Here is an 18,972-nt window from a genome sequence, read left to right on the forward strand (position 1 = left end):
CCCGACCTTGCCAAAGGAGCCCTGACCGAGGACTTTGAGTAGTTCAAACTGAGACGGGTCAGCTTTCTCGCAGCCCTCTTTCACATGGTGAGTGATGGGAATCTCCTTATACGCCCCGTCATCCTTCACAAACAGTGACAACGTGAGACAGCCGCAGGTATGTTATCATACCGCATGCACCCAACACGTAAGAGATCACCACAGCTCGACCGGCCTGTACTTACACAGTGTGTGAAAGACTCTCCCTCCTCCATGGGCTCGTCCATGATCTGATGTCCATTGACCTGCGATCAAACCAAAAAATTCATCAGTAAACATTTAATAATGCTCGTACAGCCTAGCTCTCTCGGCTGAACACGAGAGCTGCAGCTACCGCACGCCCACAGCTATGATGGAAGAGTCAAACAGCAACACAGATGAAATTGGTGAGTCACGATAACAGCGTGCTGTCATTTTTCACACCCATGCTTTTCTTGTAGCCAAACACTATGGAATCCATACTCCAAGCCTGTCCAGCTGTGCAGCCCTCATCCTGCCCCTATAAAGCCCATCATTATTGACACTCCAGCTTAATCCCAGCCACAGCAAACATGACACGTCCAACTGGCTCTTAAAGTCCAATGTTTGCTCCAGCTGCAGTCAGCATTCATCCCCTTCAGGATGACTAGACCCTGGCTTTTCTTTTCTTTTTAAACACTTTGCTCTACTCTTTAATGTCCTATTTTTTTTTGCCTGTCTCATTTACTCAAGTAGGCATGCGTGCTGATGTTACTACCAATAAAGCAAAGTCAGCTACCTCATTAAATAAATCAGACTAATCGCAATGACACCATTCGGCTCTGCATATTTCACTTCTGTGCTGAAGCTCAGGCTGCATGATGTATTCAGTCCAGTGTATTTGTGTGTGTTGAATTCCATCAAGTCTCTCAAGAGGGGGGATGAGTCACAGCACTACGCAAACCCACTCAGTGGGTGGAGTCAGCAACATACATCTAAAGAACCGATGCCAACAAACCCTCTCCCGATACGTTCGCACCACAGAGGCATATTCACAAACAAAACATTGAAATAACTTCATGTTAAAGCTGGAAAGCACACAGCAATGTCCAAATGTAGTTCTTGATGCATGTGTGAGGTACAATATCCAGGCAAGCGAAAGCCAGGGCAGTTTATGTGTACCAATTCACACATACATTTTCACTCCCACCTTTTCTGTGGCTCATCGTGGCTTTAACAGACAACAGCCTACACTTGCAACACAGAATCTGGCAATCCTCTTTTTGCCATTAGAAATCATACCAGGCAGCTTTACAGTATACAAACTGACAATGTCATTATACTGTCACAGAACAAGTTTGATTAAATGTCAGAAGAAAACACTATTATAAAGATCATGAAGACAAAAAACAAACATCATCACCACTACCCACATTAAGACCGGAGAAAATGTAGTTTCTGCCAAAACGCAAGCATTATAACATGTTGCAAAATTACAGCTAATTTTAATGAAGCAGACATATTTATCTGGGGGAAAATCCATAGTGAATGTTGCCTTTTCTTTCATTGTCGTTATGCAGACTAACTAAAGAATGAAGCTTGTGTGCGCATGCGTGAAGCATTGAGATTTACCTGTGACCCATCTTACGTTAACGTCCTTAATATTTCTTGTAAATCACTTCCAAATCTACCAAATGTTGGTCATAGCATCTGATCCCTTGAATTTCTCCCCCTCAGAGGTTGAAATTCTAAATTGTTTCCAGACAGCATGAATTTTGATCATATTGGCAATATCACATTATGAATCCCTTATCTAAATGCTAAGGAAAAAAAAAATTATAGTGATGCCAAAAAAATTATTTTCATGACTTAAATCTTAAAAAACCCAGTGGCATTATACAGTGAGGAAAATAAGTATTTGAACACCCTGCGATTTTGCAAGTTCTCCCACTTAGAAATTATGGAGGGGTCTGAAATTTTCATCTTAGGTGCATGTCCACTGTGAGAGACATAATCTAAAAAAAAAAAAAGCCAGAAATCACAATGTATGGTTTTTTTTAATAATTTATTTGTATGTTACTACTGTAAGTAAGTATTTGAACACCTGTGAAAATCAATGTTAATATTTGGTCCAGTAGCCTTTGTTTGCAATTACAGAGGTCAAACGTTTCCTGTAGTTTTTCACCAGGTTTGCACACACTGCAGCAGGGATTTTGGTCCACTCCTCCATGCCGATCTTCTCCAAATCTTTCAGGTTTGGTGTTTCAGTTCCCTCCAATGATTTTCTATTGAGTTCAGGTCTGGAGACTGGCCAGGCCACTCCAGGACCTTGAAATGCTTCTTACGGAGCCCCTCCTTAGTTGCCCTGGCTGTGTATTTGGGGTCATTGTCATGCTGGAAGACCCAGCCATGACCCATCTTCAATGCACTTACTAAGGGAAGGAGGTTGTTTGCCAACATCTCACAATACATGAGCCCATCCATCCTCCCTTCAATACGGTGCAGTCGTCCTGTCCCCTTTGCAGAAGAGCACCCCCAGAGTATGATGTTTCCACCCCCATGCTTCACGGTTGGGATAGTTTTCTTGGGGTTGTTCTCATCCTCTAAACATGGCAAGTGGAGTTGATTCCAAAAAGCTCTATTCTGGTCTCATGTGACCACATGACCTTCTCCCATGCCTCCTCTGGATCATCCAGATGGTCACTGGTGAACTTCAAACGGGCCTGGACATGTGCTGGCTTGAGCAGGGGGACCTTGCTGCCCTGCAGGATTTTAAACCATGACAGCATCATGTGTTACTAATGTAATCTTTGTGACTGTGGTCCCAACTCTCTTCAGGTCATTGACCAGGTCCTCCTGTGTAGTTCTGAGCTTTCTCAGAATCATCCTTACCCCACAAAGTGAGATCTTGCATGGAATCCCAGACTGAGGGAGACTGACAGTCATCTTGTGTTTCTTCCACTTTCTAATAAATAATCAGAACAGTTGTTGTCTTCTACCAAGCTGCTTTCCTGTTGTCCTAGTGTGACTGATTGAGTGTGTGAACAGGTGTCTTTTATACAGGTAACAAGTTCAAACAGGTGCAATTAATACAGGTAAAGAGTGCAGAATAAGAGGGCTTCTTAAACAAAAATTAACAGGTCTGTGAGAGCCAGAATTCTTGCTGGTTGGTAGGTGTTCAAATACTTATTTGCAGCAGTAACATACAAATAATTTATTAAAAAAAAACATACATTGTGATTTCTGGCTTTTTTTTTTTTTTTTTTTTTAGATTATGTCTCTCACAGTGGACATGCACCTAAGCTGAAATTCAGACCCCTCCATGATTTCTAAGTGGGAGAACTTTCAAAATCGCAGGGTGTTCAAATACTTATTTTCCTCACTGTACCTTTACATGATGAGGTTTGATATTCATTACAGGCATTAACTTCGTAGCTTTCAAATACACTCAGTAAACAGTAAATTGAAGTATGTATTGTTTGCAAACCTTTTTTAAATGAATAAACAAGAAAAATTTGGAGGATTACAGATGTACAACAGTCATCATAGTTTGTGGTTTGGGTTAACATGGCTTTGGGTCAGAGCTGGGCTTAGTGGGTCAGGGTAGAAAAATAGCCCAGCAATGCAATCACTGATGCCAAAACAGCAGCTGAAAAGAATGTGATTACATCCTGGACCAGAACTGTATCAATAATAGTGTATACAGCTTTGAATAAATTTGTTGATGGGAGTATGGTTGATTTATAATGGGTGTTATTTATCATTTTTGCGGTGCATTTTACAGACTCAAATAATGGTTAAAAATTTTTTTTTTTTTATCAGAAAAATAATAGTGAGTTCATACATCTTAAAACAAATAAATAAATAAATAAAACAAACACCTGATATGGGGCTTATATAAATACAACATTATCCTTTCCACAGTAGTTACCGACACAGCACAGAAATGAACTGTACAAATATGTACAAAATTATTTTTACTTTATATAGATGTTTATCTTATTCATACCTAACTTTACATTTTATAAATATGGTAAGTATGGAAATGTAAGTCATCATAAGTCATAATCAAGACAGGAAACAATTTGTGTCTATTTAAGGCACAAAATCCATCATGGTTGAGGTTAACATGCAGCATTCCCCCAAGGATCTGGACCAGTACCCTTTCTCTGACATATATAAACGTCACGTCACCATAGAGTGGTCCCGAAAAACAAACTTCAACTTTTTCAAGGTGCTTCTTCATTTTTTGGTTCCTTTAGGGGGAAAAATAAATTGGGTGAAATTTCATGAGATTTGAAAAATATTAACAACTGCCACCCAGCCTGTTTTTTTGTTTCGTGCGAGTGACATTTTGAGATATGGACTGGATACATATGTTCATTATTTTTTTCCATTTCAGTGTTTCAATTGCGGGCCATAGAGCTTTTTCTTATCGTGCCCCTGTTTTGTGGCGTGATCTCCCTGCATCAATAAAGCAGTCAGATTCTGTGGAGACTTTCAAGTCCAGACTTAAGACGGACCTGTTTTCTCTTTCATATGGCTATCATATTGGCATATTGTGTTACTATGCTTTTTTTTGTTTATATACTTTTTTTACTCTTTTATTGTGCTTTGTGGCCAAGTGGTTAATGCGCTTGGTTTCAGTGCAGAAGGTTCCGGGTTCAAATCCCACCCCTGCCACATTTCTCCATGTAATGTGGAGTTGCGTCAGGAAGGGCATCCAGCGTAAAACCTGTGCCAATTCAACATGCAGATCCACCTTGGATTTGCTGTGGCGACCCCGAGTGCAAACAAGGGAGCAGCCGAAGGGACTTACTATTATAGTGATTACAAATTAGATTGTAATTGTCTACAATTGTAATTGTAATGTAATTGTCTACATGTCTTTTTCCTGGTTCTCTCCCTCAGCCCCAACCAGTCCCAGCAGAAGACTGCCCCTCCCTGAGCCTGGTTCTGCTGGATGTTTCTTCCTGTTAAAAGGGAGTTTTTCCTTCCCACTGTAGCCAAGTGCTTGCTCACAGGGGGTCGTTTTGACCATTGGGGTTTTTACGTAATTATTGTATGGCTTTGCCTTACAATATAAAGCGCCTTGGGGCAACTGTTTGTTGTGATTTGGCGCTATATAAATAAAATTGATTGATTGAATTGATTAAATTAAGTTGCAATGAACTACAGCTGTCACCAATTTGTCATTTTGTTATATATTTTTCTTTACTTGTTCCCATCTGCCTTTGGGTATATTTTTAGGACACTAATAAATGTATTACATTTACATAATGATTGTGTAATTTCTGAATTATTCTAGAGTTCTGCTTTAATTAAAACCTAACCTTTGTCCCAGTGGGGGTTGCAATTAGTTTTACTGAAACAACTTATTTCCTATTGCAGCTGAGAATGACTTGTATAATTAAATGTTTGTTCATTGATAATAAGGGCAGTACTGAACTCAAAGTTTCAGCATCAACAAATTCACTTGCTCTGCACATAAGACAGCTCCCACTGACTCAGGGGCACTATAAACCCGCTAACTTTACATTTAGTTGACACAGCTAAAATAGTTTTTGCCTTTCTGCAGCATACAGAGTAAATTTCGAGTTACTCGGAAACTACCTACTCGAAGCTGGTCACTTGTCTGCAAGTTTCAAGCTGTCGGCTAGCTAGCAGGCTAACAACATGCTAAAGCTAAATATGCTAGGCTAGCTGTGGAGTAAACTCCTGGAGAGAAGTGTAAACAACAACAAAAGAGAACCGGAGGTCGTGTGTCAGTGATCGGGAAGCTCCCCCTTCCCGCAGATACGACAAGTGTGCCAGGCGGGTAGTTTCTGAATTAATACACGCGGACAAGGCAACAAAAATAAACATTGAGCAGCTGTTAGCATTAGCTAGCAGGTTACCATGCATCACGGTACAGCGCGCCGCAAGTCGTGACGCCAGTTCCAGCTCTTCCCACCAACTAAACGGGACAACAGCATCGCCGAAAATCGCACCTCCGGCGAAACAACGTGCAAACTCCACATTCCATCAACTCACCTCACTAATAACGCTGTTTCCCTCCATCTTGTGCCAGGATCCCTCCAACTCTAAGGCATCATAGTCCGCCCAGAGCCCGCTCCACGTCGCATGTCCTCCCGGTGTTGAACTGTGGCTGTTCCGCTACGATCGGATCCCGCAGACCGCGATCGGGACGGGATCTGGGTCAGCGCCGGGATGCTTGGACAGCACCGCTACCCTGCCATAGATGTGAATATGGCGGCTACAGTGGTACCTGATCGTCAGGGAATGAATTTATTGACGTATTTATGACGCAATCCGTTAAGGATTTCCCCCAGTCCACACGAAAGCCACGGATCCGAGTCAGAGGGGAGGGTGGGAGGACGTGTGGCATGGAGGACATGATGCTGCAAATGATGATGTGGTGGTTGTGTGACATTGAGACGCACTGGAATAGTCATCATTCCTAAAGTACAGCCAACCCTTGGATTTGTGACGCAGAAAAACGTGATGAAGACAATAAAGAGGTGCAGTGAGTGAGCCACAGCATCTACCACCGGTATAAGCCTCTCTGATCTTAAGGGTAGTAGTACTGTTTCATAAGCCTGTCCATTCCTAGTCCAAATGGAAGTAAGAGGCTTAATGCTCATCCACTTTCTCTCCATCTCTGACTCTCTCACAGGCTCCAGATCTTTGTGTGGAGAGTTACCGGACAACAGAGCTGTGCCATATGTCTTGATGTGATTACCCAGGGAAAAACTGGATGGACTGAGTTGACAGATGTTCTGTAAGCTCAAGGTGGCTGCACAAGTTTGTCCAAAATACAGACTGGGGCCCAGTTATAAGACCTCCTCCACAGGAGTCACAAATGGTGATGTGGTTCAGGTTGTTGTGGGACAAAAGCTTCAATAAAAGCTGCAAGCATTTGTGTTTGATGGAGACTGGCTTCATCAAAGCCCAAAATACTTGTACCAAATCTGATCCGATCCCCCCGCCCACCAGATCCATTCTGCACATGCGTACAAATTGCACAAAATATTTAACAGGAGTGTTTTCTGTTTCTGCAGTTTACAGCGAGAGTCTGTTTTGTGAAGATATTCTATATTAATTAAGACAACTTAGTACTGGTTATTGCAGCCAGTCTGCTCTGTGTAAGCATGATCCTGTCAGTTCTCAGAAGCTAAAGTGTGGGTCCTAGTTAGTGCTTGGATGGGAGACCTCTTTAGAAGACAAGGGGCTATGTGTGTTTCTCCAAGGAGAAATAAAGTTGCGTCAGAAAGGGTATCTGGCGTGAAACTTGTGCCATATCCCAATGCGGATGTGCAGTGGATCCAATGTAGCCACCATAAATCGTGAAGCAGATAACAGAATATTTACAGAGGAATCTTTCAAATGGTGAAACAAGCACCAAATTTGGCACAAATACAGTACTCCTTAGACATTACTCTTTTGTAAAAGCACATTAGCCACCTAAATTTTCAATAGGCAGCCAGGCAGTCAATTGAAGAATTTACACAGGGGTCAAAATTTAAAAATGCTCCAATCATATTGAAAACTATACCACATTATTTGTTTGAGCACAAAGATTAAAAAAAGGTGATATAGTGACTGAATATTATGGAGTTATGGGGTTAAAAACAGCAAGAATGGTGACAAAGGTCAATTTCAGTCAGAACAGGGGTCAAAAGTTAAAATTGTTCCAATTTTGTTATATTAAAAAAAAGTGGTGCAAATTATTGGTTGTGCGAATAGGATTAATACATGGAATAGTTTTGAATGTGTTGAATGCTTGGTCTAGAAAGTAAAGGTCAAACAAGATTAACATGTGATTGACATGTGACATGTTACGCTGTAACATGATAACTAAGCATGACACATGGCGCAAACTTTTCCTTTTTAAAACCCTATTAAGTTGACCAATACTTTGCATCCCTTTTTACCAAAATTACAGCAACTTTTGATCCCTGTACAAACTGAAATTAACCTTTGTCACCATTTTTGCTGTTTTTAACCCCAGGGGTGGTGGCTAAGTTGTTAATGCGCTTGGTTTCAGTTCAGAAGGTTCCGGGTTCAAATCCCACCCTTGCCACATTTCTCCATGTAATGTGGAGTTGCATCAGGAAGGGCATCCGGCATAAAACTTATGCCAATTCAACATGCAGATCCACCTTGGATTTGCTGTGGTGACCCCAAGTGCAAACAAGGGAGCAGCCGAAGGGACTTACTAACCCCATAACATTTAGTGACAGTTAGTCCAAACTATACCTTTTGGAATCTTTGTGATCAAATAATGTGGTGTAGTTTTCAATATGAATGTAGTATTTTAAATTTTGACCCGTTTAATTCTTCAACTGACCCCTACCTGGCTGCCTATTGAAAAGTTAGGTGGCTAACGTGCTTTTACAAAAGAGTAATGTCTAAGGAATATGTGTGCCAATTTTGGTGCTTGTTTCCAGAAATGATCAATTGTTACAGTTATCTGCTCCACTAGAACAAACGAGAGAAGCCGAAACACGAACAACTACGAGTATTTAGTAGTAGTTATTGCTGATCCAAAATCTTCTGCTCAGATATATGTCCATGTGTAGAATGGACCTGGTGGCAGTACTGATCTCTCAGCCAATCGGCAGCCGATATTCAGAATGGCTCTGTCACCACTTCACAGTTGATAAATATGAGTAAATCCAGACCGTCTTTTTGGATGGCACAGGGGCTGAAGGATCTGAAGTATGACGCACACACAATCCAAGTGAAATGCTTCATCTCTGAAGGTAATGAAGGGTGTGGCACACAGCAGCTCATTTCCATTTACAAACCTGACCATTTTTTTCTTTTTTTTTAATGCATTGCCTCACTATATTGTACATTTTGGCTGGTCTATCTGCCCCAGTTCTGGCATTTTAACATGGGGAATTTGGAATTTTTTTCAGCAGATGTGCAGTTTGTACACAACTGTCTCAATATCGGTACTGTATGTCTGGTTTAGTACTGGTCGAACTGTGCTGTTTGGTTTGTGCTTGCGATCTTCTAGCCAAATACTAATTCTGTGATCTGACAGGATCAGGTGTCCACAGAGTGAGAGTCTAAAAACTTCCAATTTAAAACACACCCTGCAATGTTTGTGATATTCCGGGAAATGGAAAAATAAAATATTAAATAACAATTTGTGAATCAGATTCACATCTGCTCATTCAAGTCAGACAATTGTGTAGAATAATTTTCATCCTCAACATTTCCACAAAGAGTAAGCCTTGTGCTTCAGTGTTTGACCTTTGTTCTACTCAGTTTTGTCCTCTTGTCTGTCAAAGCACTGGCTTGGAACTCCTACTTGCAGAGGTGACATTACATCTGTTAATCAATAAAGCCAGAGAAAAAGAGAAGCTTAACGCCTTTTTCATTTAAACGCATATCACAAAGATAAATTAGAGGTTGTTTATTGTTCTCCCTGGATTAGACCAGAGCAAGGCGAATGATATGCACTAAAAAAAGGCATTGTCAGCCAACAGTCATATTGAAGCATCAGTCCACAGGCACTGGGCGTGGGGCAAGAGTTTATCAGAGTGTTTGTGTGTACAAGTAGGACCAAAGAGTCTGTCTTGTCTGAAACCCGTTTCTGTATGAGAGTGTGTGGGAGAAATATGATGCAACAGTCACTTTTGCCCTGAAGCAGATTCCTCCAGCTGCTCCACTGATGCAGAGGGCTCAGCAATGTCAGTTATGGAACCGTCTTCATTTATGGTGACCGATGGGACTTCGTTTGCAGGGTCTAATTTTGTCTCTATGCTGCTCATGGCAGCCATCGGAGATCCATTGTAGTTGGAGGATGACTCTGCGGACACAGCAGCATGCTGGGCTCCTGCATCTAGAATCATATCCCAGTCCTGATCTGAAGGCTGAGGTAGACTGGCCACAAGTTCCTAATAGCAGACACAACACCACACATTTCATCACAAATTTGCAAGAAGAATAAAAATTGCTTTCAAGCGAAAATGAAAATGAATGATGTCATGTGGCTGTACCTGCTGTCGCTCCAGGTCATTATCCCTCACTGCCCAGAGCAGGCTCTTAGTGAAGCTTGCAAGCTCCTGGTATTTTTGTTTTTGGTTCTCTAGCTCATTCTCTAAGAACTGCACTTCCTCATGCTGAAACACAATGATTCAAAGAACCAAAATATTCATTTTAATTCAATACTTCAGATCTTCAATTTACCATCACTGTCAAAATTCAGAGAACACAGTTCAACATCAAATGCTGAGAAAAGAATCAGAATTACACATATTTTCTGATCAACTTTGTAGCATTTCACAACCTTTCCATCAATGCTCCTGTGCATCTCACCTTGAACTCCAGTAGGTTCTGCATTTGCTCTAAGTCTGTGGCAACCATTTCACCACCACTGTCGTCATCATCCTCCTCTTCATCAATGACTTCAATCTTCTGGCCGAAAACATGCAACAAACGATTTATTAGTAGGCACATAACCTGATAGCGAGTGAATAAGAAAATGTTAAAGAGAATATATAGAATTAAATTTTAGAATGATGATGATAAGTTTTGGACACTCGATATGGAGAAATCTAACAGCCTGCTACACAGCAGAAATAAATGTAAGAACGTCTGCAGTTTTTACATGCACAAAGTAACACGCCAACAGACAAAACGTAGAAGCTGACACTCCCTCACGGTGTAAATGCTACTCCTCATCTTACGGCCCGGTCACACGGCGATCATTGAAGGAAGGACAAAAAGTCACAAAGCCACAAATCATTGAGAAAAAGTGAACGAATGAGGTGCCACGTCTACCATCAATGAAAAGCCTGTGAGTGCAGAGCGCATAAAAGGCCGAAACAAAACGAAACTCAAAAGAAAAACGAAGGGAACGGCGATCTTGCCGCTGTGATCATTTCTGCAGCTAGTCTGTGCTCTCCACATCCACCTGCAGCTGCGGTGTCTTGACAACAGGTTTGTCTTCACTACAGCAACGTGCGCGCACACATGCACGTTAGAGCCAGAGACAGCTGCAACGTGCGTAAACAGCTAAAGTAGTTGATCAGACATTCTTGCCATTATTGTTTCTGTATGAAAACATTGCTTTTTGTCCCACACGTGGACGAGTCACGTTCAGCTCCTCGGATCTTTCGTTACCGATCCTTTCAGATATCGTCAACGTTCGTGCAAGACGTCGGATATGGGAGGTTGGATGTAGTTGGATGACAATCAAATGGAACACTATCAGTATGGGAACTACACAAACGATGAGGAACCGTCAAGATAGGAAGTAAAACAGAATACAGACGATTTGAGGTTGTCGTCACGATTCGTTCACATTTTTCAACAGTTTGAAAATTCTGACGAAGCGCCAGCTACAGGAACGAAGCTGGATGACAGTCAAACGAAAGTCAATGTAAGTCCAGATTTCTTGTTTTCTTGCTTCTTGTTAGCTTCGGTGTCCTTCGTTAGTGCCAAGTGACCGGGGCTTTAATCTCAAGTGCAAACCCGTGACACAAAGTCATTTCAGTGGTACCCAAGGATCCTTCAAACAGACCTGGTACCAAAGACAGCAAGTCATCACCGTAGGTCACTGGTTAGTGTCCGTGTCTTACAACCATTATAAGGGAAGACATTCCAGGACCCTAAAGACCATAACCTTTGTATTCCTGCAAAAATAATGGCATCACGAAACACGCTTGTCCATTGGCCTCATAAAGTCATAATCTCTTCTCAGGGGTCTCTCAATTGCAAAAGCCAAGGATCCAAAGACATGAATGTCACTGCAGAGGTAAGTGAATGTCTCTTCAAGTTCAACTCTTTCACCACATACAGATACAAATCTAATGCTCAAATACGGGAAGTCATTCAAAGCCTGGATCTTAGTCTTGACCCAGGACAATCACAAACCCAGACACTCAGATTCCTCACTCAGCTGTAATGAAGTGCTGTAATGAAAGCATCAATGACGCCACTGAAGAAAAAAGTCACAGAATGTCCACAAAGTGAAAGTCAATAAACCTTTCCAAGCCAAAAAAAGACAACCAAGCTGCCCGGTCTCCACAACAACACCCAGTCCATGCAAGCATTGACCAGTGTAGAGGGGAGACCACAGCCCTGACAAATGCCAGAATTCCTTGGGAAAATGTCAGATTCTGACACCAGACAAAGAGGAAGTTTAAAAGTAAGTAAGTAAAGTAAGTCCCTTTGGCTGCTCCCTTGTTTGTTTGTTTTTCCCCACACTCGGGTCGCGACAGCACATCTAAGGTGGATCTGCATGTTGAATTGGCACACAATTTACCACCAGATGCCCTTCCTGACACAACTCCACATTACATGGAGGAATGTGGTAGGGGTGGGGTTTGAACCAGGAACCTTCTGCACTGAAACCAAGAGCACTAACCATTTTTCCACCACCCCACCAAGGGGTTAGTGCACTTGGTTTAATCAGCTCTTTCTTGACCTTATGTCTACGTCACTACTAAATTACACCAAAATCCATGTCTTGCTAACATTTTCATGATTGTAATTAATAAATGTCTGTTTAATCTGAAAACTACTCATTATATTACAAACATTAAATACCACTATATTGTCACAACATAAGACATCCACTCTTATCAGACATAAGAAAATGTGCGAAAGTGCTACTGACATATATAGGGACTGGTGGTTATGCACTTCCAAATACTATGCAAGTGTCACCCATTACAAAGATGACCAAATTAACATTCTATGAATGAAATAATTAATGATTATTTGGAATATTTGTTTTAGCAAGTTTTCAGGGTTTCTACTGCCACTAGATGGCATTGTTCGCCCTAATGAGATATCCCATAATCCTTTGCATGCCACAGAGTTGTTCCTGTCTACAGCACAGAGAATCCACATGATGACAATTGTAAATGAACATTATATGACCAAAGTGTATATTTTTATGCTTTTCATCACATTAATAAGAGGCTGGAGCAACTCTCTGGCGTGCAAAGGATTATGGGATATGTGTTGTGTGGGCCGCCAGAAGATGAGGTACTGCTGGCCCACCACCAGAGGGCGCCCTGCCTGAAGTGCGGGCTTCAGGCACGAGAGGGCGCTGCCACCACGGACACAACCGGGAGTGACAGCTGTCACACATCAACTCATGACAGCTGTCACCCGTCATGTCATCACTCCATAAAAGCCGGATGTCATCTCCACCTCGCTGCCGAGATATCATCTACCTGGGAAGGTAATTCTCTGCTGTACTGAAAACTGTGTCATAGTCTGAACTCTTTTTGCAGCCGCTTTCCTGTTGTGTGCCTTATCTGCTGGATTGGCGTTCGGTGTGAACAGCGACGGCTTCGCTTCACACCCAAACCAGATAAGTGGTTAACAGGAGCTGCACGAGTGTGTGATTAGAGGTGGAGGTGACTTTCCACCTTCTGACTGTTTTTGTTACTGGGTGTGCACACACCCACATCTCACTGTTTGTGCTCCTCGCCAGCAGTACCAGATCCGACAGTCGGGGACGGTGATCACCTGGGAATTCGGGACTTGGCGGCTCCAGTATTCACCAGGTTCGGTGGCGGCGGAAATCGTGTGGTTCCGGCTCTTCTCAGGACAGACGTCTTCTATCCTCGAGCCTGCCCACACATCACCTTTGTGTATTGACTGCTATCAGATTCTGAGATTGTCTGTATATTCATTGTGCACATTCACAACATTAAATTGTTACCTTTTGGCTCATCTATTGACCGTTCATTTGCGCCCCCTGTTGTGGGTCCGTGTCACTACACTTTCCCCAACAGGATATCTCGGCCAACGTCATGGATCCCGAGGGGCGTCAACCGTCTGTTGGACAGCCAATGGAAGAGCAGGGTGCACAGGCGTCGGCTGGAGGCGTGATTGGTGAGTTGCAGCACATCCTCACCGCCTTTACCGCTTGGCTGGACCTGATGACCGAGCAACACATCATCCTTAATCGCAGGATGGAGGCTCTCACCGCGCAGGTGGAAGCGCGCGCTCAGGGCGCTGCTGCAGCTCCTCCTCCTGCCAACCCGGTGCCGAATACAGACATTCCACTGGTCATTCAACGACCCCCCCCCACCATCCCCTGAAGCATACATAAGCCCCCCAGAGCCGTACGGAGGTTGTGTGGAGACGTGCGTGGACTTTCTTATGCAGTGTTCGCTCGTCTTTGCACAACGTCCCGTGATGTACGCGTCTGACGCCAGCAAGGTGGCTTACGTGATTAATTTGCTTCGAGGCAAGGCACGCGCTTGGGCTACAGCGCTTTGGGAACAGAGTTCACGGCTCCTCGCCTCTTATACTGGGTTTGTGAGGGAGCTCAGAACTGTTTTTGATCACCCTAACAGAGGCGAAACCACGTCTACCGTGCTGCTGTCAATGAGACAGGGGCGCCGCAGCGCACCCAAATATGCAGTCGACTTCCGCATCACGGCTGCGAGATCCGGCTGGAATATGACTGCGCTCCACGCCGCCTTCATAAACGGACTGTCGTTGGTCCTGAAGGAGCACCTGGTGGCTAAGGAGGAACCGCGGGATTTGGCTGAGCTTATCGATTTGGTTATACGATTGGACAATCGGTTAGAAGAACGCCGACGGGAGCGAGGCGAAGGGCGTAGTCAGGCACAAGCCGTCCCTCGTCCTCCTGGGTCCAAAAGAGAGCCGTCTTCCCCACGCTCCACAGCCATAGCGCTCCGTGTGGCTACAGCTCCCCCTGCTGACGGTGCTAGGGACACGAGCAGGGCCGCATTCAGACAGAGGAGGCTGGTCCGCGGGGAGTGTTTTGTCTGCGGCTCGAGTGAGCATCAGCAGAGAGAAGACTGCCTCAAACGGTCAAAACACAAACGCCTGCCCTTAGAGACTGGGCTGAGGGGGGGTCAAAACATTCACGTGGGTCATACACATCTGTCAACACGACTCCCAGTTAAAATCCTGAGCGGGGATTTAACCCTTCAAGCCCCAACACTGGTGGACACGGGGTCAGAAGGGAATCTGCTGGATAGCAGATGGGCAAGGGAGGTAGGGCTCCCTCTGGCGGCGCTTTCTTCGCCAGTGAGGGTGCGAGCACTAGATGGCACACTTCTCCCTTTTATCACACACAAGACACTACCTGTAACCCTGGTAGTGTCTGGGAATCACCGGGAGGAGATTGAGTTTTTTGTAACTCCTTCTACCTCCCACGTGATTTTGGGCTTCCCATGGATGATTAAACACAATCCCCGGATTGATTGGCCATCTGGGGTTGTGACTCAGTGGAGCGAAACCTGCCACCGGAAGTGTTTAGGATCCTCGGTTCCTCCCGGTGTAAATGCTAATGAGGAGGTTAAAGTCCCTCCCAATCTGACGGCGGTGCCGGTTGAGTACCACGACCTTGCTGACGTCTTCAGCAAGGATCTGGCGCTCACCCTTCCCCCGCACCGTCCGTACGATTGTGCCATTGATTTGGCCTCGGGTGCTGAGTTCCCGTCCAGCAGGCTGTACAACCTCTCACGTCCTGAGCGCGAATCAATGGAGACCTACATCCGGGACTCATTAGCTGCCGGGCTGATCCGGAATTCCACCTCCCCGATGGGTGCAGGTTTCTTTTTTTGTGGGCAAGAAAGATGGCGGACTCCGTCCATGCATTGATTACAGGGGGCTGAACGACATAACGGTTTGTAATCGATACCCTTTACCCCTGTTGGATTCAGTGTTCACACCCCTGCATGGAGCCCAAATTTTCACCAAACTGGACCATAGGAATGCGTATCACCTGGTTTGGATCCGGAAGGGAGACGAATGGAAGACGGCATTTAACACCCCATTAGGTCATTTTGAGTACCTGGTCATGCCGTTCGGCCTCACTAACGCCCCCTCGACGTTCCAAGCTTTGGTTAATGACATCTTGCGGGACTTCCTGCACCGATTCGTCTTCGTATATCTGGATGACATACTCATCTTTTCCCCGGACCCTGAGACTCATGTCCAGCATGTACGTCAGGTCCTGCAGCAGTTGTTGGAGAACCGGCTGTTTGTGAAGGGCGAGAAGTGTGAGTTTCACCGCACCTCTTTGTCCTTCCTGGGGTTCATCATCTCCTCCAACTCCGTCGCCCCTGATCCGGCCAAGGTTGCGGCGGTGAGAGATTGGCCCCAACCAACAAGCCGTAGGAAGCTGCAACAGTTCCTCAGCTTTGCAAATTTCTACAGGAGGTTCGTTAAGGGCTACAGTCAGGTAGTTAGCCCCCTGACAGCCCTGACCTCTCCAAAAGTCCCCTTCACCTGGTCGGATCGGTGCGAAGCCGCGTTCAAGGAGTTGAAACGCCGGTTCTCGTCTGCACCAGTTCTGGTGCAGCCCGACCCTAGCCGCCAGTTCGTGGTTGAAGTGGACGCCTCTGACTCAGGGATAGGAGCCGTGCTATCCCAGAGCGGAGAGACCGATAAGGTTCTTCACCTGTGTGCCTACTTTTCTCGCAGGTTGACCCCAGCTGAACGGAATTACGACGTCAGCAATCGAGAACTCCTTGCGGTGAAAGAGGCTCTTGAGGAGTGGAGACACCTGTTGGAAGGAGCGTCTGTGCCGTTCACGGTTTTCACTGACCATCGGAACCTGGAGTATATCAGGACCGCCAAGTGGCTGAACCCCAGGCAAGCCCGCTGGTCACTGTTCTTCGGGCGTTTTGACTTCCGAATCACCTACCGCCCCGGGACCAAGAACCAGAGATCGGATGCCTTGTCCCGGGTGCATGAAGATGAGGTCAAGACTGAGCTGTCGGATCCACCGCAGCCCATCATTCCGGAGTCCAGTATCGTGGCCACCCTCACCTGGGACGTGGAGAAGACCGTCCGGGAGGCCTTGGCACGGAGCCCGGACTCCGGAACTGGCCCAAAGAACCGGTTATACGTCCCACCAGAGGCCAGAGCTGCAGTCTTGGACTTCTGTCACGGGTCCAAGCTCTCCTGTCAGGGGTGCGTAGGACCGTGGCAGTTGTCCGGCAGCGCTTCTGGTGGGCGTCCATGGAGGCCGACGTCCGGGAGTATGTCCAGGCCTGCACCACCTGTGCGAGGGGCAAGGCAGACCACTCCAAGACTCAAGGACTTCTGCAACCGCTTCCGGTGCCTCGTCGCCCCTGGTCTCACATTGGCCTGGACTTTGTCACGGGCCTCCCGCCGTCCCAGGGCATGATGACCATCTTCACGATAGTGGACCGTTTCTCCAAGGCGGCCCACTTCGTGGCCCTCCCGAAGCTCCCTACAGCCCAGGAGACAGCAGACCTCCTGGTCCACCACGTCGTACGTCTGCATGGGATACCAACTGACATTGTCTCGGACCGTGGTCCTCAGTTCTCCTCACAGGTTTGGAGGAGCAGGAGGAGGTGTGTGTGGATCGGGAGGTCTGAGCGGCTTTGCTTGAGCTGCTGCCCCCGCGACCCGACTCCGGATAAAGCGTAAGAAAATGGATGGATAAAACTGTATGCCTGCTGAGGACTTGCGTGATATGTCGGTGAGTCATTATGGTGTAAAGAGAAATTGTCTTTGTTTTTTCCTCCGTCTCAGTCACTAGATCTCTTTTGCTGAGAGAAAGCTAATCTGACACAGAAGCACTGCCTCGTTGTTGTGTCAGTAGCTCCTGGTGTACTGAAATCAATACTGCAAGTTATCGGTTTAGCTTTTATCTGTAACGTTCGTTACATTTTTAGGGGCTTATCGGTTTAGCTTTATAAAAGATAACTTTTCAGTTAGTGGATTAACTGTTACCAAAGCTAACTTTTTGGTTAGCTGTGCCCCCACTGACCTCAGGTGACAGTCCTTTACCATTCAATGGTAAATAAGACTGGCTTGTTGCAACTGTTACTGTAAAAACTGTTCCTACTGTAATAATTATTACAAAATGTACAAATGCAGAGTTAGGTGGTGGCCAAGTGGTTAATGCACTTGGTTTCAGTGCAGAAGGTTCTGGGTTCAAATCCCACCCCTGCCACATTTCTCCATGAAAAATGGAGTTGCGTCAGGAATGGCATTCGGCGTAAAACCTGTGCCAATTCAACATGCAGATCCACCTTGGATTTGCTGTGGCGACCCCGAGTGCAAACAAGGGAGCAGCCGAAGGGACTTACTACAAATGCAGAGATAATTCAACTACTACTGTAATAAAAGATCACCATGTCATGAAAGCATCTTTCGTAACTATAAAAGTCTGTCTATAGATTGACTTTGTCACGATATCACATACAGTAGTGTTCAGAATAATAGTAGTGCTATGTGACTAAAAAGATTAAGCCAGGTTTTGAGTATATTTCTTATTGTTACATGGGAAACAAGGTACCAGTAGATTCAGTAGATTCTCACAAATCCAACAAGACCAAGCATTCATGACATGCACACTCTTAAGGCTATGAAATTGGGCTATTAGTAAAAAAAGTAGAAAAGGGGGTGTTCACAATAATAGTAGTGTGGCATTCAGTCAGTGAGTTTGTCATATTTGTGGAACAAACAGGTGTGAATCAGGTGTCCCCTATTTAAGGATGAAGCCAGCACCTGTTGAACATGCTTTTGTCTTTGAAAGCCTGAGGAAAATGGGACGTTCAAGACATTGTTTAGAAGAACAGCGTAGTTTGATTAAAAAGTTGATTGGAGAGGAGAAAACGTATACGCAGGTACAAAAAATTATAGGCTGTTCATCTACAATGATCTCCAATGCTTTAAAATGGACAAAAAAACAGAGACGCGTGGAAGAAAACGGAAAACAACCATCAAAATGGATAGAAGAATAACAAGAATGGCAAAGGCTCACCCATTGATCAGCTCCAGGATGATCAAAGACAGTCTGGAGTTACCTGTAAGGGCTGTGACAGTTACAAGACGCCTGTGTGAAGCTAATTTATTTGCAAGAATCCCCCGTAAAGTCCCGCTGTTAAATAAAAGACGTGCAGAAGAGGTTACAATTTGCCAAAGAACACATCAACTGGCCTAAAGAGAAATGGAGGAATATTTTGTGGACTGATGAGAGTA

At 44.8% G+C, this 18,972-nt stretch overlaps 2 protein-coding genes across 4 annotated transcripts in view; both read right to left on the reverse strand.

Moving 5' to 3' along the window:
• Window positions 1-18,348, reverse strand: part of rps6kal (ribosomal protein S6 kinase a, like) — a 51,532-nt gene extending 33,184 nt beyond the window's left edge. The window contains exons 1-4 of one of the 3 annotated variants that reach the window (XM_034180897.1): window positions 18,344-18,348; window positions 6,052-6,078; window positions 225-284; window positions 7-123 (exon numbers count right to left, since the gene is read on the reverse strand). In XM_034180897.1, coding sequence (XP_034036788.1) covers window positions 7-123; window positions 225-284; window positions 6,052-6,057 — 183 coding nt within the window. In that variant the 5' untranslated portion in view covers window positions 6,058-6,078; window positions 18,344-18,348. Of the gene's footprint in view, window positions 1-6; window positions 124-224; window positions 285-6,030; window positions 6,333-18,343 lie in introns of those variants that run through there. The other 2 variants (XM_034180896.1, XM_034180895.1) reach the window with 2 other exon arrangements.
• hdx (highly divergent homeobox) overlaps window positions 9,410-18,972 on the reverse strand; it is a 76,153-nt gene continuing 66,590 nt past the window's right edge. Inside the window, 3 exon segments of the mRNA XM_034181853.1 lie at window positions 9,410-9,908; window positions 10,011-10,133; window positions 10,330-10,428. Of these exon segments, the coding sequence (XP_034037744.1) occupies window positions 9,642-9,908; window positions 10,011-10,133; window positions 10,330-10,428 (489 nt within the window). The 3' untranslated portion in view covers window positions 9,410-9,641.

The sequence above is a fragment of the Thalassophryne amazonica genome, chromosome 11 (assembly GCF_902500255.1).
Source record: "Thalassophryne amazonica chromosome 11, fThaAma1.1, whole genome shotgun sequence".
NCBI lineage: Eukaryota > Metazoa > Chordata > Actinopteri > Batrachoidiformes > Batrachoididae > Thalassophryne > Thalassophryne amazonica.